The sequence below is a fragment of the Gymnodraco acuticeps genome, unplaced genomic scaffold (genome assembly GCF_902827175.1).
Source record: "Gymnodraco acuticeps unplaced genomic scaffold, fGymAcu1.1, whole genome shotgun sequence".
NCBI classification, from domain to species: domain Eukaryota; kingdom Metazoa; phylum Chordata; class Actinopteri; order Perciformes; family Bathydraconidae; genus Gymnodraco; species Gymnodraco acuticeps.
The window spans coordinates 694,743-719,214 of NW_022990722.1; the positions used below are offsets into that span (position 1 = coordinate 694,743).

General features: G+C 39.7%; 2 protein-coding genes across 2 annotated transcripts in view; both read right to left on the reverse strand.

The window, feature by feature from the left end:
- rcan3 (regulator of calcineurin 3) overlaps nucleotides 1-15,997 on the reverse strand; it is a 60,248-nt gene extending 44,251 nt beyond the window's left edge. The window contains exons 1-2 of the mRNA XM_034231709.1: nucleotides 15,832-15,997; nucleotides 14,625-14,883 (exon numbers count right to left, since the gene is read on the reverse strand). Of these exons, the coding sequence (XP_034087600.1) occupies nucleotides 14,625-14,834 (210 nt within the window). The 5' untranslated portion in view covers nucleotides 14,835-14,883; nucleotides 15,832-15,997. The remainder of the gene's footprint in view (nucleotides 1-14,624; nucleotides 14,884-15,831) is intronic.
- An 847-nt stretch (nucleotides 15,998-16,844) lies between these two features.
- Nucleotides 16,845-23,539, reverse strand: nipal3 (NIPA like domain containing 3). The gene is made up of 11 exons (XM_034231681.1): nucleotides 23,304-23,539; nucleotides 22,938-23,006; nucleotides 22,189-22,360; nucleotides 21,990-22,049; nucleotides 21,530-21,675; nucleotides 20,839-20,935; nucleotides 20,521-20,656; nucleotides 20,265-20,353; nucleotides 18,966-19,029; nucleotides 18,547-18,641; nucleotides 16,845-18,336 (listed from the first exon to the last, which is right to left on the reverse strand). The coding sequence occupies exons 1-11, from the start codon at nucleotides 23,337-23,339 to the stop codon at nucleotides 18,149-18,151; spliced, it is 1,152 nt and encodes a 383-aa protein (XP_034087572.1). The 5' UTR covers nucleotides 23,340-23,539; the 3' UTR covers nucleotides 16,845-18,148.
- Nucleotides 23,540-24,472: the final 933 nt, after the last annotated feature.

Below are 24,472 nucleotides of genomic sequence, written 5' to 3' on the forward strand. Positions count from 1 at the left end.
AAAACACAAGAGTAATACCAAGCCTTTGAATTAGCATTGAGCGAAAAAAATGCTAACTAATGCTAACGCTTTTTTACACACAACACACGGTAGAAATGCCCTTATTACTATCTTAACTGCACAAACAAGATATACGATTTAAAGCTGAGACTCCACAGATTCCACACATGTAATGTCATCACTGTCCGACCTCGAATTCCTGGAGCTATCAGCCAGAAAAGAGAAAGTAAACAACATCCGGTTCCAAAAATATTACAATAATTACGTCTTACCTTTTTTGATTTGTGATCAAAAGTTGTGTTCAACGGAATAAAAACGCATCTCAAGGTTAATCCAATGTCTTTGTGTCACGTATAATGTTTTACTGATAATCAATCATCATATTTATGGCAATATACTCGGTATAAAGTATTGCCGTCCAGGCTTGCACTTTCAGATATGCTTCGTTTGCTTCTCTATTACGTCCGCTATGGTAATGTTTACGTAGATTTGGGAACTGCCCATCGATTCTATTGGTTCTGATGGATAAGAAAAAGGTGTAAATCACACGAATCGACCAATGGGTTCCAGAGATATGGTCCTGCGTAAATTATAAAGAATGGCAGCCAGCTTAAGTACATTACGCAGCCGACTTCATTTATTGTTTACAACGTAACGAAGCAGGAAATGCAGCCGGACCCAGAGCGCACGGAGCACAGAGCGGACAGCAGATAACGGAATTGCAGTTTTATTGCTTATAGATTATCAGAACATTTCAAAGGGGACACAGCCCCATTGGATATTAATCTATGGATTAACTACATCATCGTTTTTATCGTTTTAATGTCATTGAAGACCAGTTTAGACCAGACAACGAGGAAGGTAAGTCATTGTTAGCCTAGCGCATTAGCGCTAGCGCCATTTGTTTTGATGTACGTTTTTGTTGATAACGTCGCGAGTTTGTATCTTTCAGTGTTAGGCTGTTCAGGTGGGCACCGTTAGATTCTGTGTCTCCTTGCGATCATAAACAATGTGTTGGATGTGCAGCTAGGATAAGTAATAAGGGAGCGAGGAGTGATTTTCGGTGCTGTAATAGGTTAGCATTTTTCGCTCGGGGCTAATTCAGAGGCTCACTGTAAGAGTAGGCCTATGTTTTATTTTATTTTATTTTTTATTTTTTTCACAACAGTTGTATTTGGATGGAATGAATACCTATAGTGATAATTCAAAGTAATAAAATGATTTTTACAGTGAAAAAGTTCAAATGGAACCGATGGTTCCCAAATTACCCAGAGGTGAGTCCGCTTAGACTTTATTTTTCTAAATCTCTCTAAAAAGGTCAAATTTCACTTGTTTTGCATCAATCTTGATACAGGGTACTTATTATATGTTTATAGTTTGGATTCCTAAAGCTTTTAGTCTACTAACCCATCATGCAAGGGTGGTTTTCACTATAAGTAAAGGGTTTTTTTTAGGTGGACATTAGAATTTACATGTTTTTACTATGTTCCATCTGAATTTACTTTAAAATAAAAACATCTATATTGATTCTGACACTTCTACATCCAACTCACAGATGTAACCTTGCTTTGAGAAAAATAATTATTAATTTACCCCTTTTTAGAAGTGAAGATATATCATTTGTTGTGTTAGTGGCATTTTCGAGCCTGAAACCTGAAAAACAGGCTCAGGGCTTAACTGGTTAATGTGCTTTTAAAATCAGCATCACAATCACTCACTGCCCAAACATGGGAGCCTAGTGTTGGCCCTCAGCAGCTGTGCAGTGCTTTAACCCGGTAGCTTAGGAGCTGCAGAGATGAGCTGCTGTGTCGCTGTGGGAGAGGGAGAGGGACAGAGGCAGAGGAGGGGGATGGACGAGGTAGAGGAGAGCAACACGTGCCCATGGTTCCACTGATTGCTTTGATTTAGAATCAGGTCAAATCTCTGGATTGGTTAGACAGACTCTCCGACACGCATGCGAACATCGAATACCAGACACAACAAAAGGGGAGAAATAAAAAAGGCCCTGAGCTTTTGAGACAACAAAGTGCCATGAGAGTCGGGTGGCATTTTTGAAGGCAGGAAAACAAAGAGAGAAAAATAAATGACACTCATCACCAGAGGATAGCAAGATATTTCACTGATTTAAAGTCAAGGGTCATCATAGCTACTGTGGTATTGCAAACTTTAAATGAAAGTCCATAAGGAATCTAAATGCAAAGGGGAACAGAATAATGCTATAGCTTCCATAAGACAATACACCTGCCACCAGAGGACCAGCCTGTATAAATCACAGGCCCACGGACATTATTAGCTCTGGTATAGGCCGTCAATAAGCAACATGATGGAGACAGTGATGGGCAGAGAAAGTGAGATACACACTTAAATGACAGTGACAAGAACTCATAGGAGAAATGAACAATATATAGATAAAAACAAAGAACTATAGTACACCAAAATTACATCGGGGAGACCCACATAGATAATTGTATTTCTTTTTCGCAGCAAAACAACAGTGCAAGTTCAGGGAAGAAAACAATCAGCAACAGACTGTCAATAGTCCTTTTCTGGAAATGACAACCGGGAGAAATTGATTTGGATGCTGGTCCCGCCGACTCTCTCTCTCTCTCTCTGTTCTCATAAATAACTCTTAGAAACAGCCTCACAGGAACCTGCTCTATACAGACTCAGGAGACAAACAACATTAAAATGTCAACAAAGTTCTGTAAGAAGATGGAAAGCTAAAAGAAATAAGGGCAGGATTCAAGTCAAATTGGAGCTACGGTAGTACAAAGTCTCTTTTTATTTTCAAGTACTTTGAGAGGAGCAACACAGTCCAGTCAACTCTCTGTTAAGAACATTCAACACATATCTTTAAAGATAGACAAACAGAGAGAGACACAACTTGTTTACAGGGTAACTTAACTCCCTGTGGGTTTATTTATGCTCCTCATTTATGAATAGCCATCATCTGCATTCTCATTTCATTGCATGTATGATTGCAGCTACGTCTCAATCTATGAGAGTCTATTTATATGTCAGTCCAATAAGAGATCATGTTCTGTTGTAAGTGCTATTCTTGAAGCGCCAAGAGAACATTTCTTTTTTTAGACTGATTGAACCAGAAAATAATGTTGATTTAAATAGACTCACACGAGAAGGACTAAGGACAAATAACACAGCAGCTTACAGAGCATGCTAAATCTTATAGTTTCATAATCAGCTCCTGTGTAGTAGGAGAGGGCGGGGTAAGATGAGGAGTCTTTTCTCTTTTTTAAAACCCAATCGTAATCACACATCAAAAAGGAAATATCTATTGCACTGAATCTAATGCTTAATGTGTCTGAGAGGTACTGTATAAGTATTATAAAATACAAAACTGAAATGAAACTCATAATGTGTACATTACGATCTCAAATATAGATATGTCTGAGGTTTAGAAAGTACAATTAAATGTAATAGACTTCAGTAACTGGGTTTGAGGAGTACAGTTTTTCAAAAACTACTTGGCAATTTAATCACAATGTGTCCAAGAGATATTTTTAAAATCAAGTGCATGTGTCTCCGTGTCTCCTGAGTACAAACATAAGAAACACAGGGGAATCAGCCTCTTTGTAGACTATAATAAGTTTATGCTTGTGGGAAATATGTGAATTCCTTGTAAATTAAGAGAAAAACAAGAGATTTATGAGAAACAGGCTGAAAGTGAGGGCCAACATTTGGCCATATGTACATATAAATATATATAAATAATTACAATACAAGTTACAATAACATTTCCCCAAAGTATTGAAGAACATAATAGTGAGAAAAGCCTCACATGAGAGCAGCGGAAGTCAGCAAATGTGTGGCGTTCATGCTTAGTTTGCGTGATAAATTATTCATTGTGAGTATTATTGTCAAATGACTAATCAACTAATATGCTCTGCACTATGAGAAATGATCAACTTCCTCTTTCTTTTGAGTTTGACATTAGCTTCAGTTTGTGAAAGAACTGAACCACATACAGACTAACTAAATCTATAACTCTACTTCTGGATATCTTTATGTAACTGCCAGTGGTGGTGCTTTGCAGCCGGTCTGCCAGCAGTTTGTTTACATGTCTGTTGTCCTCTTTTTTTACAAAGTAGATATCGATTTGAAAGTGGGAGGCTCATATGAACTGTTTTTCCCAATCTGATGTTAGTTATTTCAGTAAAAACTAAATAATGTGAACAGGGCACAGGTGTGCTGTCTGATTCAACATCCACCCCGTTAAGGTGGGTTAATACAAAAGGTGGATAGTATTACATTATAAGACATATAGATGTCTAAAATCACTACCTAATAACTGATGAATGTCCAAAGTCCCAAACTGAACTCACTACAAAATAAACTACTGAGTGTCTTTTTACATCGGCAATAGTGATGATGGGACAAGAGCCTTTGACTTATCCTAGTAAGTAGCACAGGTGTTACTAATATCATTAACGATGGCTCTGTTCTGTTCAAGTGTGGTCAGGCAAGGAGGCTAAAGTGGACTGCTGGCAGGGTGTTTTGTGTACTGAAATAAAATAGAGCGAAAACCAGGTCTGACTAGCACTAGTTGCGTCTTCTCTATAGGTTTGAAGCACAATCAATAATTTAAAAAGTGTAATTTGTTCATCCTAGCTGATAAAGCAGGAAAGATAAGAAGGTGTCAAACAAGCCAACCCACAATGTCCTGAGGAGAGACCTAATTAGCCACATAATTGAAATCACCTGTGTGGGTTTACTGTGTGGACAGGGCATTTAACATTTACCTTTCCCCCTTCTGTTGAACCTGCAGTACACACACTAAGACCTTTTATTATTGGATATGTTCAACCAGTAAAAGGTCAACAATGTTATGTAAACACAGACATTACCAATAAAGACAATACAGGCTGTAAAGTTAATAAAGATGTTTTGTCACACAATCATGTCAGTGTTTTCTTCTGCTCAGATTTGACTGGACCAACCTACTTCAAGTTGAGCTACTCATTGAAATGCAAGGGATATTCTAACAGAGAATACTTTAGCAGAGAAAAAGTGGAAAACTGTCATTGCAAAGGAAAACACTATCATATTGTCAAATGTGCAAACTGCTTTTCCACCCGAGTGCCTCAACAGCTCAATTCAACCAAACTGCTCTGCATTGTCGTCGGCCTGATCCGTGTTGATGAATTAAAGCACCGCAGCCGGGTCGGTGAGACATCCCGGTCAGTGTACCAGAATAATATCCCGGCTGCGGCAGGAGCGGGGCCCGGCGGCACTCACTCTGCACTGCATCATGTCTGACCTTCAGCCTGCCGAGCACCCGCTGCCTCACGTTCACCCCCCGGGACGGACACCCAAAAATAGACTGTAGTCTGACACATGACCACGCGCATGTACAGGCATTGTGTGAGCTCATACAAATTCACACACACACATGCAGTGACACTCACTTTACATCTCACTTTCACATCCTCCATCACGCTATCTTTAGTCCCTGATGTGTTTCATTGCTCCACTCTGCTCTGGGGTTGTCTTACTTTATCGTCCGATATATATGAGTCACACTATCAAACACATTAGACTGAAGTCAGACAGCTGTGTCAACCCAAGTGGCATTTCAACTTTTCACGTACTTACAGCACTCGCAGATACACTGCTAATGCATTGCTAACAGGAACAGTTTGGAATATATTTGTAGGGACATGTTATCTTGTGACGACTGCAATAGTTTTGGTTTAATACTGAACATCTCCAACAAATCTGCTGCTGCCCCAATACAATGGAGGTTAATGGAATTTCAATTGTGGTGCTTTGTAACATAACACTTTAAAAGTCATTATCCAGAGACAATGTCCTTGTTTCTCTGAACTATCAATAGAGAACACTGTGGACTGGTTTGAAATCGAAGGATTTCGCACCAAACAACGAGTCCCTAGTTGAAATGGTCTGTTGACAAGACTGTGCTGTGATTTATCAGTAATGGAGAAGGTGCTGCAGTTAAACAGGAATAAGATTTGAATTGCAATGATAGTGATTACAATTTAGAAAATACACGAGATAAACAGTAGATATACCAAAGATCAAATGACTACAGTAATATGAAAACTGGATTCACAAAAGTATCATCAGTAAAAGATCAACATGAAGTCTCCAGAGGAAGTACAACTCAGAACTAATCTTGTTACAATCCTCAATTCACAAGAGAGTAAAAAACATAAAATGACTTGTATTAGCAAGTCATTAGCCTAGATATCAAAGCTAAGCAAACACACTAGAAATCAGGAATCACAAACATACATACAGCCAATGTTTTAACAAGAGAGGTGCATTAAAGAAGGCCTGTGAATATTTGCTTGGTCACAGATCTGACAAAACTGTGGATCTAACATTGTCAGTAAAACGGCTGGCAGCAGAATATTCACAACGCTGGCATCAAATGTTTGCTTGGATTAACGCGCTTTTTTAAAAGTACTCTTTGATCAGACTGTTGCTCATTTAAATGAACATGTTGCCAAATTTAGATCTGTGCATCTGCTTGAGATAAAAGGGTAAAAGGGTTGTGAAAAAAGAGATACATCTAGATAAGGTATCAAATACATACTGTCAATGTAAACTTCATTTATTTCACCTTGAATTAAGTAGGTAAGAAGAAAACATTGTCCCTTTACTAAGGTTAATATGGTCAAACTGGTGGTGTGAACATGTGAGCACACAGTTGTTCATATACATATCCAGAAAACAAATTACAGAACACAAGCGCTCATTCGGATTCTTGTTTCCAGCCAGCTTATTAATGCTAACCCATCATCTTTATTATTAAACTAGACACTGACATATTTTAGTGTTCAGATTAAATTGTCATATTCCTATTGAACTTGCTTTTTTTGCGCGTTTATATTTCTTGTAAAAATATTTATCTTTTATAATAGTTCAATATTTGCTCCTTTTTTCCAACTTAATTCCTCTTATGTATGCACCATTATACACCCAAGCAAATTCCTTTCATGTGCAAACGTACCTTTCGAATACAGCGGATTCTGCTAGTGTGCAGTTGGTTTTAGGGAGTATGAGTTTTTTAGCTCTAAACAGCTACCTCTGTGGCTGCAAATGAGGTTCATGAGCGTGAACCTAACAGTCAATTCTATGGTGTTGTAAACCCAAAACAATGAACTGACAAGGTGCATCCTGGGGGTTTGTCACTTTGAGTTACCTCCTTCCAATGCACTTAATGATCTAACCTATTCTTTATAAAACAATTATTGATTCAGTTTAGCTTTAGTACTAACAATACAAGACAGCAACTTAAAACATTAAAGGTCTCCTATTATGCTATTTTTAGGCATGGGTCTCAGATATATACAAATATATAAAAACATGTCTATGATGTGTTTTGCTCAAAATACCAAACAGACCATGCATTTTAGACATCCTCTATTTCAGCCCTGTTAGAGAAACGCAGATTTTGGGTCCTTAGCTTAAAAAAAATAAAAATAAAGAGGAGGGGGAGCTAATGCCTGCTCAGAATTACCTGACAGCTAAAGTTCGTGATTAAATTCCATCATGTTCCAAACCACATCCAGGATTATTTCTGAAACGTTATGGAGCTCAAATGCTTTTTCTCTTGCCGGTTTACCACAAGGTGAGTTCCTTTTTTTATTTATCCTGCTTTTGTACACATGTACTCTCACCAGTACAGGTTAGCTCTGAGTGTTAGCGATGCTTGCTAATGTAAACAAAGACCATATTACATCCACAACGCGCAAGGCAGTGTTTCTGATAGCAACTTTCTGATAGTGCCGTGGGTCCGCGTCATATCGGCTGCAAATCTGGATCAGCTCCGTTGTACCCCCGTTTTTAGAGATTTGGGTACGGAGGGAAAGAGAGAGGGTTTTATTTTCTGACACTTTGTGAGTTCCCCGAGACACATATTTATGTATAAAAATACATCAAAAAGTACACTTTGCATGATGTTTGGTTGTCTAGCTTCTGTAAGATAGCAACATTTAGCTTGGAATTGTATTAATCCTGCATCTGGTGCCTGCCTGATTGCACTGGTTATGGATCGAGGAGAGCTCAGTCTGACAGCAGCAGAAGCAGCGATGAAAGCTTTGCTCTGCTGATTAGGCCTGGTATACACTGGGCACTATGAGAAACCACTTTTAATGGCTTCTCTGACCTTTGTCTTGACAAGCACAGAAACCACTTTGCCTCGTTACTTCGCCCACACACACCTCTGTCTCTAACTCCTTCACTCCTTGTACATACTTGTGTTCTGTGGGAGTTATAGATAATGAATCAGTTCAGAATTAGAAACCACACTATCTGCCGCTGTGTTCACTCTGTGTTGCACTGCTGTTAATCATATTCATATGCTGAATGAAGTTGATCATCCCTCAGGCCACAGGGAGAAAGAGACTTAGAAAGCTAAGGTAAAGGTAAAAGTGACTCAGCAGTTTCAAAGTAAAGTCTGAAATGACTCGATATTATATACTGCAGGTCAGTAAATTTTTTATTTTTGGCTTGACTTTTGTTCGTCAACATTCTAATTAACTATAAAGTCCTGGACAGGCTCTGTTTACATCTTCTATTATGTGAAATTAAGAAATATAGTAAAAATAGAAACTAAAAAAGTAGAAAAAAGATGGACATACACAAACATTCACCACCTAAGGATATATTCACTATTCATTGTGTTTTCCCAAACAATGCCGTATGGATGTTTCTCTTTATCTGCAGAATGGTTTTAATGTAGGACAAAGAGATAAGATTGTTTTATTTATTTCCCTTTAATAATGAGGTGGCAAATGAAAAGTAATACTTACTTGATATCTTAATTGAGAGACCAATGACTCAAGCTCGGTGAACAATTGTGTGATTCATGAACTGCGGTGGCACAGCCGTGTTTTAATCATAAGAATTCATTTCAATTAAATGAATAATAAACTGAATATTTGAGATGTGTGCTGATCTGACCGGACCTGAGCTGAACCTCTTAAAGAAACAATAAGATTTGTAAAGCATCTTTCCGTTGGTCAGGGGAAGAAAATAGGCAACAGAGATAGTATGCCGCTAGGTTTTACTGTCTAATGCAGAAGAAAGGAAAAGGCTTTTACAATTTGCTAAGAGCTTCTTAAAATATTTGGGGGCATGTCTCTCCTTCTCTCTCTCTCTGTCCCCCTCTCCCTCTCTAAAGAAGAAACAGCCCATCCTCCTGCATGCAGGCTTTTGAGAACAGAAACAGAAGGTAATGTCAGTGATGGGAGGGAGCCAAGATCCCAAAGACACCAAAATGTAGGTTGCAATGTCCTTGTTCTTCACTCAGGAAGTAGACAATAGGATTAGACTTGTCAAGTATTTGGCAAGTAGGAAAATGCAGAAATTGTGCAATTATAGAACAAGTTGTGTGTGTGTGTGTGTGTGTGCGCAGAATCAAACAGCACTGCTACAGGCCAAAAACAACCTCATAAAATCCCTGTTTGTGTTTTAAAAATATCACAAGCAACCTGTTTTCTATTTCGTACCCCGTCCCTTTCCGTCCTCATTTTAAGGTTTGAATAAGCGTCAGAAGTTCTATTTTTAGTGGAGCTCATTTAACTGAATCATATGGAGAACAATCTTTTGACACGCTCTGACTGAAGGGTGCGTGGGTGGCATTTCCACTTAAAAGACGGAGTGTGAATTGTAATGAAGTGAGGAGGCAAAACGAAATGGATGGGAGGGGGCAGACTCCATGGCTAGGAGCAATGGGTGTACAAACAGCGAGCTTACAAAGCGAGGAGTGATTCATTTAAAGGGATTTTGTGTATGCTCCAGATTTAGGCACTCAGCGTAAACATAGAAAGGATAAATAAAGAATGCCCAGGAGAGAGAGATGGGAATATTAAAATAATTTAGGAAAGAGAACAAAGTTGATAAGTGATAAGAAAGTGGAGAGGAAATGTTGAGGAGAAGATAGCTTTTAGAGATATACATCAGAGAGAGATAGCTGAATGTACTTGACAGATAAAGAAACGCTGTGAGACTTAAAGAGAGGGAGGCATGGCAGCTGGATGGATGGAGGAATGGTAGGACCACATCATTGGATTACAGGGGCAGACAATTAAAAGTATTTTCTTTGTATCCACCTCCAGCAAAAAGGATCCAGTGATCCATAATATTCCCTCTCTGAGGAGTCTGATAAAGCTGTGACAGCAAGACTTAACAGAAGGCCTTAACAGAATATAAACAGCAAGTGTGTGCATGGCTTCATCGGTCTGCGACCTTCAGCACTCACTGGATCGGTTCGCAACCGAGTGTGAAGCGGCTGGGATGAGGATCAGCACCTCCAAATCTGAGGCCATGGTTCTCAGCAGGAAACCGATGGACTGTCCACTCCAAGTAGGGAATGAGTCCTTACCCCAAGTGAAGGAGTTCAAGTATCTCGGGGTCTTGTTCTCGAGTGAGGGAACAATGGAGCGTGAGATGGGCCGGAGAATCGGAGCAGCGGGAGCGGTACTGCAGTCGCTTTACCGCACCGTTGTGACGAAAAGAGAGCTGAGCCAGAAGGCAAAGCTCTCGGTCTTCCGGGCCATTTTCGTTCCTACCCTCACCTATGGTCATGAAGGATGGGTCATGACCGAAAGAACGAGATCGCGGATACAAGCGGCCGAGATGGTTTTCTCCGCAGGGTGGCTGGTGTCTCCCTTAGGGATAAGGTGAGAAGTTCGGTCATCAGGGAGGGACTCGGAGTTGAGCCGCTCCTCCTTCGCGTCGAAAGGAGCCAGTTGAGGTGGTTCGGGCACCTAGTTAGGATGCCACCTGGGCGCCTCCCTAGGGAGGTGTTCCAGGCACGTCCAGCTGGGAAGAGACCAAGGGGTAGACCTAGGACCAGGTGGAGGGATTATATCTCTTCGCTGGCCTGGGAGCGCCTTGGGATCCCCCAGTCAGAGCTGGTTTATGTCGCCAGGGAAAAGAAAGTTTGGGGCTCTCTGCTGGAACTGCTACCCCCGCGACCCGACCACGGATAAGCGGGAGAAGATGGATGGATGGAAGTGTGTGCATGGGTATAAATGAAACATGTCTGTATGAGCCTGTTGCATAATCATCTATAAGTTGGCATGAAGAACACACTGCTGGGGTGATGATCAAATGATATGCACAGGCACACGGGTAATGGTCGCTTATGACTCATGATTCATATTGTAATCCGCTGCCCTGCATTCATACTTATTGGCAAAGACATAACAGCATATGGTGTGTGTGTTGATGTATCTGTGTGTGTGTGTGTGTGTGTATGTATCTGTGTGTGTGTATCTGTGTGTTTGTGTGTGTGTGTGTATGTACAGAGGGGCAAAAACGTATTTAGTCAGCCACCAATTGTGCAAGTTCTCCCACTTAAAGAGATGAGAGAGGCCTGTAATTGTCATCCTAGGTACACTTCAACTATGAGAGACAGAATGGGGGGAAAGAATCCAGGAAATCACATTGTAGGATTTTTAATGAATTAATTGGTAAATTCCTCTGTAAAATAAGTATTTGGTCACCTACAAACAAACAAGATTTCTGGCTCTCACAGACCTGTAACTTCTTCTTTAAGAGCCTCCTCTGTCCTCCACTTGTTAACTGTATTAATGGCAACTGTTTGAACTCGTTATCAGTATAAAAGACACCTGTCCACAACCTCAAACAGTCACACTCCAAACTCCACTATGGCCAAGACCAAAGAGCTGTCAAAGGACACCAGAAACAAAATTGTAGACCTGCACCAGGCTGGGAAGACTGAATCTGCAATAGGTAAGCAGCTTGGTGTGAAGAAATCAACTGTGGGAGAAATTATTAGAAAATGGAAGACATACAAGACCACTGATAATCTCCCTCGATCTGGGGCTCCATGCAAGATCTCACCCCGTGGGGTCAAAATGATCACAAGAACGGTGAGCAAAAATCCCAGAACCACACGGGGGGACCTAGTCAATGACCTGCAGAGAGCTGGGACCAAAGTAACAAAGGCTACCATCAGTAACACACTATGCCGCCAGGGACTCAAATCCTGCAGTGCCAGACATGTCCCCCTGCTTAAGCCAGTACATGTCCAGGCCCGTTTGAAGTTTGCTAGAGAGCATTTAGATGATCCAGAAGAGGATTGGGAGAATGTCAGATGAAACCAAAATAGAACTTTTTGGGCCAACATACCAGCAACAGTGTGTGAAAACCTTGTGAAGACTTACAGGAAACATTTGACCTCTGTCATTGTCAACAAAGGGTATATAACAAAGTATTTAGATGAACTTTTGTTATTGACCAAATACTTATTTTCCACCATAATTTGCAAATAAATTCTTTAAAAATCAGACAATGTGATTTTCTGGATTTTCTTTTTCTCATTTTGTCTCTCAGTTAGGGTTGGGAACCGAAACTCGGTTCCAGATGAGAACCGATAAGAAAATGCCGGGTACCCATACAAAATACACAATTTCGGTTCTGCTTAACGGTTCCTAAACGCGGTAGACCCTGTATTCCAGCGGGTCCGTCTGCACCGCGGTGCTGCGGTGACCCGGTGGAATACAGAGCGGACCTGGAGAATCACAGAACGGCCGGTCGTCAGCGGGCCGTTGACGGCCGGCTCGGTACGCTGACGGCCGGCACCGCCCTTCATTTTTTTAAACGGCATCATATAAATTGCGCTGACAGGCGACAGAGGTCCACAGTTGCCCCGCAGCGATGCCCTCCCGTAGACATTTCACGAGCTCAGTCACTTCATAACACCAAAGATAGGTCGCGGTAAACACTCTGAAGTGAGGCTCCACTACACTAAAAAAGAAAAAGAAAAGGCAAAGTGTAATGCCTGTTAATAGCTTGCCACAGGCATAGCTCAGTTAAAATAAAGCACAGCTATTGTGCAATACATTTGTATTGCATGTATATTTTTTAGTAACAATTTCAGTTAAAACTTTTAAGAATAAATATATTTTTGTTATCTAAACGTTTGACCTCTTTATTTTACAATTTTGGAATCGAAACGGGGAATCGATAAGCAGAACTGGAATCGAAATCGGAATCGATAAATTTCAAACGATACCCATCCCTACTCATAGTTGAAGTGTACCTAGGATGAAAATTACAGGCCTCTCATCTTTTCAAGTGGGAGAACTTGCACAATTGGTGGCTGACTAAATACTTTTTTGCCCCACTGTATCTGTGTGTGTATGTGTATGTGTATGTGTATGTGTATGTGTGTATGTGTATGTGTGTATGTGTATGTGTATGTGTGTGTGTGTGTGTGTGTGTGCCATCAGTAGCACAGCTTGAGACTGGGTGTTTCTCAATGTCAAGGAAGGATCCTTCAGAGCCACTATTTCAAGGATGCTACGTCATCGAATCCCGCCGAAGGGACTGTTCCAATGTACAGGATTCTTGGAATTCTACCGAGGACTGAGTCCTTCGTTGCGGGAAATTTCGAGGATGCACATGTGTATCCTCGGTGGTCTTAAAAGCCCCACAATGCTTTGCACACGGACCAATTTCCAAAATATTTGGCGGAAAATGGCTGAATCCAGGCAGTACACATTTAAATGTAAGTATGTTCAGTGGCGTAGTAACTGTGCACATGACTTGTGTTTAAAGTGTATAGTCCGTTTGCGTTTTGCCCGTGAAAAATGAAACAATGTCGTCTGGTGCGCACCAGAGTGTGAATGAGACCTTAGAGCGTTTTGCACCTAAATAAATAATTAAAATGAACCTTGTTTTGACTTTGCCTCTTTTGTTGATATTTGTGGTTTATGCTACAATGTGCACCAATATGTGTAAAAAAGGTTTGCAGACATCAAGTATGATATATGAATGGAAAAGATGTACAGAAACACTTTTTTGGAAAACTATGAGAATGAAGAAAGGTGATTGAAGATGAGAAATGATTGTAAATGTATGTATAAATGTAAATATGTAAGTAGGAATAACTTGCAGAAATGATTTGGATAATCATTGATCAGCAGTAAGTAAGGGGTGGGAATTATAAGCATTTGCTTCCTCGTGCTGCCTTTTGGGCACATATGATTTATTATTATTATGAATATTTGTGTTGAATATATAAATATTATTATGAATATTGATAAATACTGTATTCTAACAATACGGTATTCTGTTTTTCACATTGTTTATTAGTTCGAAATCTGTTCGAAATAAAGATGGAAATGAAAAATCGAATGAAATACACATTTTATTATTGATTGGTGATGTTAATTTAGTGGTTCTGTCCTGGAGGGATGATCATTTTACAAAATACAGTAACTCAGGTATATCTTCGATCTTCGCAAATCAGTTATGAGTCTTCAAACTAATCGTGCTCAATTTAAGGCGGGACCTCTCATATGACGCACACCTGCACACTTGCTAGCCTGTTCCATTCTTTGTTCTCCGAATGCCAGGAAGGATTCTTGCCTAGCCTCTGAAGGACCTGACTCTGAAGACATGTCCTACCAAGGAAGCGTCCTCGACATTGAGAAACACCCTGTGACAGGACTAAAAGCTGTGGATGACATCATGCATGTGTTGCTGGGCTTTTGAATCTTGGACTCGCTGACACATTCATCCGATGTACACACAAGCTGATGCACCAACCCACAAATAAAACACAACTACAATTTGACCCAGTAAGTGTGTTTGCATCTCACCCTGTGCATGTCCTCTTCGAACGCGGTTTCGTGGACGCTGCATGCAAAGAGCGCCGTGGGGAGGTCGCTCAGATCCATCAACTCCTCCCCTACGACGTCCTGATCAGTCTCCCCAAACACCATGTCCTCTTCGTCCTCCTCGTCCTCCTCAGGATCGCTGCTGTAGGCCTCTGAGCCTTTGCTCCAGGCCTTGGAGCTCTCTCTGAGCATTCTAATGTATTTTAGGATGGCAGCTGACAGGAACCACAAGGGCTGGGAACTGGGAAGAGATAAGGTGAATATACATTAACAGTAAGTTTGTGGAAGACTTATCAGTAAATGCTGGTAGTGGGACAATGGTGCATGAAGATTACACAGTTGCAGATTATATTAAAATAGGCTGGGGGATAGATAAAAGAGAGAAACTGAGAGGGAAAATTAAGGAAGGGTTGACGCTTTAAGTGCATGACAACGACTCAAATAAAAAAAAGAGGTGGCATTTTTATACTGTATTTAAACCTTTTTGTGGGTCAGTATTTCTGGTTTGATCCCGGTAAAGGATTAATTGCTGGTTAAAATCATAGGTTAAAATGTACAACTTGTTTCTGGTGAGTGTTTTGAGAATCTTGTAATGGTCCATTACAAAAGGAACTGTATCCCAATAAAGTCTGATCCCAATGTGAAACTTCCAACATTGTACTGGGGATAGAGTGCCATCTACTGGAATATTTAGCCAAGTGAAGATTATTATTAATAATTTAATCACAACACCGTTAGAAAATCGACCTTATTTCAAATAGATTAGGAGAAATAAGGCATTGATATTTAAATTACAGCCAAAACTGCACACTAGTGTCATCTATCTCATTACAATAACGTGGAAATGGAGCACGCTAAAACAACAACATCACATGTCCTCAGAATAAATGGCCGTAGATAACTATGACATCAACATTTGCGTCGCGTGCATTCAAAACAAACCCCTGGCTCTCACATCAAGGGAGCGTGTTAATGAAGTGTTGCACGCGGGTTTAGCACTTAAAAGTAACGTAATATCTCACACAAACACTTTGTTTCCCATGCTAAATGCTGGTTTAAACTACAACGACGAGGGAAATCATACGAAAGTTAGCACAGACTCATGGTTACAAGCTAACGAGCGAAGTTACTGCTTTAATTTTCCTTTCCAACCGGTTTAATTACGAACATTAGTGTCTGTGGTACTCACCTCACTGCTGTCAGGGAAAGCGGCCGGAACGACCCATTGCACGTGCACTGACAGCTATATTTTCTGGTGACTTTGTCAAACAGATTAAAGCTGCTGTGATATTTTTAAACCTCTGTCAATCAGACCCGTCGTTGTTTATTACTGGATTATTTGACTACTATTTGATGCAGCCTACTCCGGCGTCAGGACCCGCAGGTGAGACCAATCAAAGGCCGCCGGAGGAACCTAGCGACCAATGAGACTGCAGCAGGGGAGGATGCTCCGCTTCAAGATTGGTGGCGACTGAGCAGAGAAGTGTCACATAGGTTTCTGCTGGGAAACTATGCTTTAATCTGACAAGGACAAGCATCCAAAAGTGGGTCAATCACAACATAAAGTGAGTAAACACGAGTTACTCACATTGTTATACTTCTAGTTAGATTCAAGTTAAAATATCTGATACACCACCTGTTGCATTCATAGGCCTACACAAAATAAGGTACTTCAATTGTTCTGCAAGTGTTTCAGTTTTTTTTTCAAGCAACGTGAAGCAACAGCATGTCAAAAGTAGCCAGGTAGGTCAGTAGGTTTTTTCACACACCAAATTGCAGAATTGATGATTATAACTTCAAAAGAATGCTGTAGTGCAATTTTCTAAGGTGAATGTTATCTCTTTACATCTCTGAAAGGTTATCTTTCTGGCAGATTGATACAGTGTGCTATGACACAGTTTATGACTGTTGTCTGACAATGCAGTGAGTTATATATTTTTGTTTTTCATTTATCGTTAAATCAATCATCAGTTCGGACAGAAAAGATGGGCAGTATATGGTAAGTTAGTTAGTTAGTATTATTTACATTGATTAAAACTGAGAAAACGTTGTTTTTTCATCAATTCTCAGAGTTAAAACTTTTGATATATAGTATATCAGAATTAGGTTGCATTAAGTTTGACACAACATTGCATTTCATTCACAAGGAAAAAAAGCTAGACATTTGACTGGACAGTTTAGGTTCCATTAACGGCAGTTTTGTTAAGACTGGCTGGTTTATACAGGGATGTAATGACTTTTTGCACACACAACAAACCACAAGCGACATAACTACAATTACTACATGATGAATACTGTGGAAAGGTTCTTCTTTTTTAACAGTGCAGAAATGCAGTACATACAGTATGTAGAGGAGTCTATCCAATCATTATGGAGTGTTTTTTTTGTCAAGTTTAATAATAAATGATGATTCACAAACCGCAGAATTATCTTTGTAACATTTTGATGGAAGGTTACATTTCCTAAAACATAATTAACAAAATGTATATGCAAATGTTAACTTTTATTTCTTGATTTGTTTGTCATCATAAACTTCAAGGTTATCAGGTTAAAAAGGACAGCAAAATTATTTTCAAAATGTACACAAACAGTAGACTACCCAACCTTAAACTTACAGTTCACATTTAAATAGTTGTACAGTTCATCAGTAATTTCAAGAGGCTTGTATGATTGAATTCCCTTCTTTTTGAGTGACCACCTTCTTTTCAATGGTTTCAGATTTCAATACACAGAATACAGTAGCTTTTTGTTTACAACTAAACTGCTACAGTAATGCTTGAATTACCCTCCTGGGTCATGTAACACCTCAGTTATTACAGTAACTTCCAGAGTACTGCGACTTGTTAAGGCACACTAAGAGCTAACTTCAATAGATAAATACATTATAATAAATTAGAAAATGTGCCCCCATTGTTTGGTCACATCAGGAAAGTAGTAATACAATGAAATTCCTACAACAGGAGGCAACATTGCGGAGTAAAAACCGCTCACATAATAAAAAGTTAGATGCAGATATTTAAGGTCAAAAAGTTAATTGGCAAGTCTGCAGCTATATTTTATAATGTTGAGGAGTAACTTCAAAACCCACAATGGAGGAACAGACCCCTTAATGTCGTCATTAATGAGCGAAGAATAGCTTAACAGTCATGGGAGTGAGTCGTTAGATCTCCATTCTAACACGGTGAAGGCAGTAAGCTCCAAGGCACAACATCTGCTCTGCTGTGAATCCAATAAAACATCCAGCAGCTTCAGGTTTCCTCTCTTCATTTTGGAATGATAACAGCCGACATCTTCTCAAAAAGGAATGCTACTTATGGTCAGGTTTTGGTGAAGAGATTATAGAAAGCAAAGCATGTGAATGGGAGTGTAAGGCACCCAGTTAACACCCTCTACTGGGCTGGAGGTTGGCCCAGAGTACATGTGAAAAGAGCTGAACATACCCATCATGGCCTTCCAAGCTCCTTGTATGTTGTCTTTTTGTTGAATGAAGGGGAAAATACTCTGTCTTAATCTCTCTTTAGGTCTGGCTGGCCATGAGATGCTTCAGTGGACCTGGAGCGGGCCGGTGTTAGTTCCAGGTTGACCGAATGTGTAGCAGGAGCAGCTCCATCATTGTTGACCAGGGCTCCATAGGAGAAAGAGCCACTGGAGTCTGGCTGAACAACCAGGCCTTTGTCATGAATAGTTGGGACTCCTGATGATGGGAGGTAAGGTAGGATAAGTTTCAAGTAAGGACATTGTAGTTAAAATAAAGACACTGAATGATGAACTTGCAATGGAACTTTTGGGAAGTGTTAACAAGTATGCCAGGCTATAGTAGAAATCAGTAAACAGTCAATTTGTACAAATCTTTAAATATCAATATTTACAATTTTCTATTATTTAAGTAAAATTGTATACAAACCATTAACCATGTTCATAGTCACATATGGCTCAAAGTTCTTTGTCTTTTTCCTGTTTTTGGTGATGAGAAACACTCCAAGGAAACAGAATGCAGATCTGTAGAAAGCACAAAATATGTGTACAATTCTTTAATGCAAGTCACCCATAATTGAATTACATCAAATGTCTGTTTTCTTGGATATTTGTCTATACCATTAAAAATAACTTCACAGGCCTTTCACGGAGCAGACATTTTAACATGTAGTAGGAAAAGCACAGGTGTTACTACTACAAGATGGTTTCAGCATGCACAATACCAGGAAACTAAAGGAGTTAAATTGAATCCAGCCATCATTTTCCTTTATTATTAAAAAGTGTGCTTGACCTACTGTGACATTTCAAAATGTCTGTCAGAAAGACCTATGATGGACGATTACTCACCCCAACAAAAACATGCAGATGTGAAGGATGTCTTCTTTATTGAACTCTAGGTAGAACACAGCACCTGAAAAAAACAGAAGAATATTTGTTGACTCTAATGGGGTTAAGCAGGAAAACATTGCAAATCAGAACGGAGACGGTAACGAAAACGAACCGAATTCGATATCAAAAAAGTCTTCCGTCCACACGAGACCGCTCGACCCGCTGGAGACGCTGTAGTACATATGCCGGGCCTGTAAGTGGCGCTGTACTTCCGCCACAAAATACACCAAAAGCAGCGAAGAATACTTCACGAGCATGCATGGTTGCCCTTCTGTTTATTCTCCGAAGTGGATTTCGCAGCCGAGGTGGGGAGAGGCAGGGGCCAGGGCTCTGGCTCTTTTTCTCCCTCCCCGAGGCAAGCGTGTGCTCCTGCTGTATATCTCCCCGGTAGCCCACCAGCAGATGAAAAACACCCACCTCTCCGCCTCTTCCAAGGGACGAGGGAACCGTGCGGCAGAGTTTCCGGTCAACATGTCCGCTAAAGTTTAAATCTTCCAGACAAAATTATAAAAGTGCCGGTCAAAGGTCTTCTTTGTTATTTATTGAGCTTTAAAACAAATGAATAACGACTCTATATAATAATATAAGAAGACAGCCCGTTAGTATTTTCGTTATCAGGAAATGATCGTATTGAGCGTAATCACAGAGCCATTGCGTCCGCAGATCTACCCACCTTGGGACCCGTTATCGTTATCTGCGTTTCCGTGTCGGCCACGTCTATATGATTTCATTTCAAACCTTTATTTAACCAGATTGGTCCCATTGAGATCATAGACCTCTTTTTCAAGGGAGCCCTGCAGCATATAGGTTCCACATGAAACATAAAACAATAAAGGACATTATACATTATATTTACAGGATACATTTACATAGTTATAGACATTTACAAGTGGCCATAGTATCAACGAGCATTTCATTTAGCCTAGCTTTAAAAACATGCAGAGGAATGAGATTGCTCAGTTCCAAGCAAATGGAGCTGCGCACATAAAAGCTGTCTTACCTAAGACAGTCCTTGCTCTTGGCACATCTAACAATACTACATCATGCGATCTCAGACAATAGCTGCTTGCAACTCTCTGTGTTATCAGAGAGCAGATATAATATAGAGAACTCTAGCGGATACGACCCGTTTCGCCAGGCTCCAGGGCGTTGCATTTGTTTGTGTGTGTCAGGCAGTAATATGCAAACACCGGTCAATAACCGTCAGATTTAAAGCTTCCAGTCAAAACAGATTATTAGCTGTGGATAATAACTCACCAGCTACCACAGCCAAGACGGTAGAGAGGATGTAGTTGAAACTGGCGATCAGAGAGGAGTCATGCAGCTTACAAGCTTGGGAGAGGAAACTAAAAAAGGCAATAGAAGACAACAAAATATAAAATCAGCATTGATTTAATAAAACCTATTGAAAGACCTTCACTTAGTTCTGATCACCTAAAGTTAAACTATAACATCTGTTATGAAAAACACAACCTCAGACTCAGTAAACTCTTTATCTGTGATGTTCACTCACCTAGCCTGGAAGACCACTGAAGCCACCATACACACAAACATGACACTAAAGATCGGGTAGTCCAGCTGCATGGTGCCCTCGAATGTGAGAACCAACATGCCTGACACCGCCTTCACTGTGATGACTGTGACCGAGCCTGTGCATAAAAGGTAGAAAGAACGGCACAATTAAATACAAAACAAACCAACATTTTTTTCACAAAAGCTCAAATGCATTTCAAACATTAACCATGAGGGAATTGTGATTCTAATATTGTAATGAAATATGGTAAACAGCGTGGCGGTATTAAATTGACAGGCTTTAATGAGAGACACTCACCCAATAGAGCGACCAGCATCAGAATATTAATGAGGGAGTTAGCATTGCGCTGTTTGTAGAAGTATAAAAGCAGGCAGAACGTGATGATCTCCAGGAGCTGTCAATGAGGGGGTTAGAAACAATAAACAGGAAATTAACAGCAAATAAACATGGAACAGGAAGCTCTGCAGTCCTTTGTGGATCACAGCTAGAAACAAATCTTTGTGCTACATAACAACAACAACGGTAGAGGGAGCTGGGACATTTGTTTAATACCATAATATGGAAGAGTATATTTGTTGCTGCCGCTTGTAGTGTTTTAAAGAAAGTATCCCTCCGTTTGTCTCTCATCCAGTGTTAACTACTTGGACATACTGTTCCATTTTGCTAACACTGTTGTCCACTGTGTTTGGCTTAAAAGGATGTATTTATGACTTAAGAGGCTATTACCACTTGGAACATTAAATAAGTATGCAGTGTTTGTGACAATACAGGAGTGAATATCCTCTTAATACCTCCGTGAGATGTTTCTATGAAATAACCCTAACCTTAATGACTCACGTGTGACTCTTCATTGCCCAACTTCCTGGTATGTAAATTACAACCTGAATTTGGCAAATTGTAGAGACACATATGTCTGAGGCCAATTGAGTCAACTGTAGATGGACCCCTGTACTTTTTCAACTTAAAAAATGTAATTAAAATGTCTTACCAGATACAAGAGAACAGGCCATCCTACAAGGTGATTCACAATGTTCTCTGCTTTGAGTTTTTCATGAGAGTTTGGTCCAAATGCTACAAATAGATATGTTCCTCCTATAGTTAGGAGACAGCCCAGGAAGGACAGCCCATAGCGCTCTGGAATAACATAACAGTGTTAGGACATTTACTATGAATGAACATGGAATAGACATTTATACACAACATTGAACTCTAATTAGACAATTATTTTTTACATTTTCACTCACAAAACTATATTTTCAACAAAATATGTCCTGTACATAAACATCTTTTGACTTTGTTACTTCCGTCATTAAACTTTAGCAGCTTATCAGGCAGTATCTTGTTAGTCAAGTTTGGCATGAGGCGAATTGAACATTTAAATGCATTGGCACACATTCCATGTTATTTGCATGTATGTATCTTCACTAACACACATTTGCTGAGCTTACTTGCAAAGTCCTTTGGCTTGGATTTCTCACGCAGGAAAATAAGGCCCAAAATTGAGCTTGCTGAGAAGAAAAGGAGGAGGTTAATAAATATTTCCCTTTTAATTTATGCATGCATTTGAGACTGCTTTTATTAATTTCTCTGGCAGATAACAATAAGCAGAACATTTACTACTAAAATATAAGTAAAACAAATACTTACTAAGTACTGACACAGCGTTTAGAGGTGCTACCAGTGCGAGGGGGGCGAAGGCATAAGAAATGAAGTTGGCTCCTTCCCCGAGGCATGTCAGTACAAAACCACACCACCAGGTTTTGGTGTGGTAGAAGGCACGCAGGTCCTTGGTTCCTGCCAACGTCACATGGCTATATTTCTGAGAGTGAAAGGCGTGCAGGGTAAAGTTCCGTTTACTAAGTTAAGACAAGGCAAACATGTAGAGGAGACTTAAACCAAACACTCAAGGCAAAATGGTTTAGCATTAGAGATAGTACAAATTAGAACAAATAGGATTGTCAATCTATCAGGGACCAACTCAATGTGTTAAACATTGATAATTGTATATGATTGCTTCCATATAAGTTTCAATTAAAGGTTGATAATACTATATAGCAGCTTTTTGAGAGGGTTATTGTTATGTGGACATCAGAGGACCTGACACACAGAAGTTAGATTAACTAAACTGTTCCATATAAGAGACCTGCACCAAAGTAGCACCATATTCTGTCCAAATACTGGTTAAATGTGCAAGCAGCTGCTAGATGTGTATCACTGACAAGCAATATTATCTAATAATTTGTGTAGCTGGTAAAACTGCAACATTGAGTAGCCATTTGGCCGGTGGACAAGAAGTTAATAGTGCTCCCTGAAGGTAGATATTCACTTTAATATTACAGTTTGCTAGGATGGCATAGTAAACACTTTAAGAGAAATGTTTGAACAGAGGCCTGTACCTGAATACTGAGGGAGATGCTGACAAGCACATTTCCAAAAATGGCAAGTAAAGTCCCAATAAGATTATCCTAAGGAACAAAAACATGAAATACATTAGGTTATGTTGCATACAGTTGTACAAACTATACGTACAACTTAATTTGAGCTTTACTGTTACTAAAATTATGTTTTCACTTTCTACCGGCTTCTAACATACAGCGACGTTAGGGTATCTCGTTGTCTACAATATGCAAAAAACATTAGGCGTGAAAAGGCAAATAATGTACATACACAGCCATGTACGTTTTTTTCAACACCCATCATTGGGAGAAAGTAAATTAGTATTACAAGTATTACAAAACCCTTAAAAAGTAAACAGGTCTCACCGTATAGGAGCCTCCGTAGGCTCTGTTCATATCCATGGTGCAGTCAGAGGCTGTTTATTATTTATCAGCAGTGACCAGACATTCAAAGACCAAACATTTCATCTAGTCGCTGAGACATTATGTGATTTTTTTCTCATATTCTTTTGTTTATCTGGCATTACGCAGAGGAGGACACCATCTTTGTGACGAGCATCTCACTTCCGGGTTTAATTCCACCTGTTCAGGATACGCCTTGACGCAGTTACGCCTGAATCACGTGACCATGGACTGTGACGAGGGTTTCTTTACAAACTTGATAAATAAGATAACATAACGGGTAGGTCAAGTTTCTGTTGTTATTTATAAAGACAAAAAGACGTATTGACTTCTCAGTGTCAGTAATTCGCTTTCCAGCCCCTGAAGTCAACATAATGAGGTGTTCTTGGGCACTAAACCCAAATTGCTCCAGTAGGCATTTCTACGTTATGGAAATGTAAGTACGTCGCTTAAAATCGTTAGCTAAATAAATTGTAATATAGCGTTAGCGTAAAACGTTTACAACTCCTTAATTGTAATGAGTTTTCTTTGTTTCACTCTATAATGGAGCCTGCAGTACCACTTAAGGACACTAGGCTGTGCCATGGAACTGGTATTCATGTTAAATGGGCATTACTGCTGCTGAGTAGGAAAGTATTGATTTTATCAAATGACAGGAAATTATTGGGTCTCATTTAGAGCACAACCCTGCTGCTATTATCCAGATAATTACTACACAACCGCACCATTTTGTATTTCTTTTTTTGTTAAAGAGTTTATAGACATTCATGCTCACAATTAACAACTTAATAGAAGCAGAATTGCCATTATTACAAAAAATGAAATGTATCTATACATGGTTGTACATCATACATATGTATCTACTTATAAACATACATTGGCCTACACATTTTCGAATACAATCATCAGTAACACAACACAAACACGTTTGAAAGAGAAAGCAAAAACACACACATTAATTTCAAATAGACTAAATGTTCCTGACACGAGGTGTTTCTTCCCAAAATGACTTTCTCAGCGTAGCATCATATTATAATCCTGACTAACACTAAAGGTATGTTTTCTCTTTTGTTTGTGTCATTGCAAGGGAAGGATAGACACGGCACGGTACGTCAGCAACAGTGTTTCTATAA

Bases quoted from the DNA above. Each gene is read 5' to 3' on its own strand.
- nipal3 (XM_034231681.1), bottom strand. From the start codon at position 23,339: ATGGATATGAACAGAGCCTACGGAGGCTCCTATACG. The intron at 20,936-21,529 runs GTAAGACATTTT...CCTCATTGACAG, and splicing joins GGCCTGTTCTCTTGTATCTG to CTCCTGGAGATCATCACGTT. The intron at 18,642-18,965 runs GTGAGTAATCGT...TGCTTTCTACAG, and splicing joins ATCTGCATGTTTTTGTTGGG to ATCTGCATTCTGTTTCCTTG.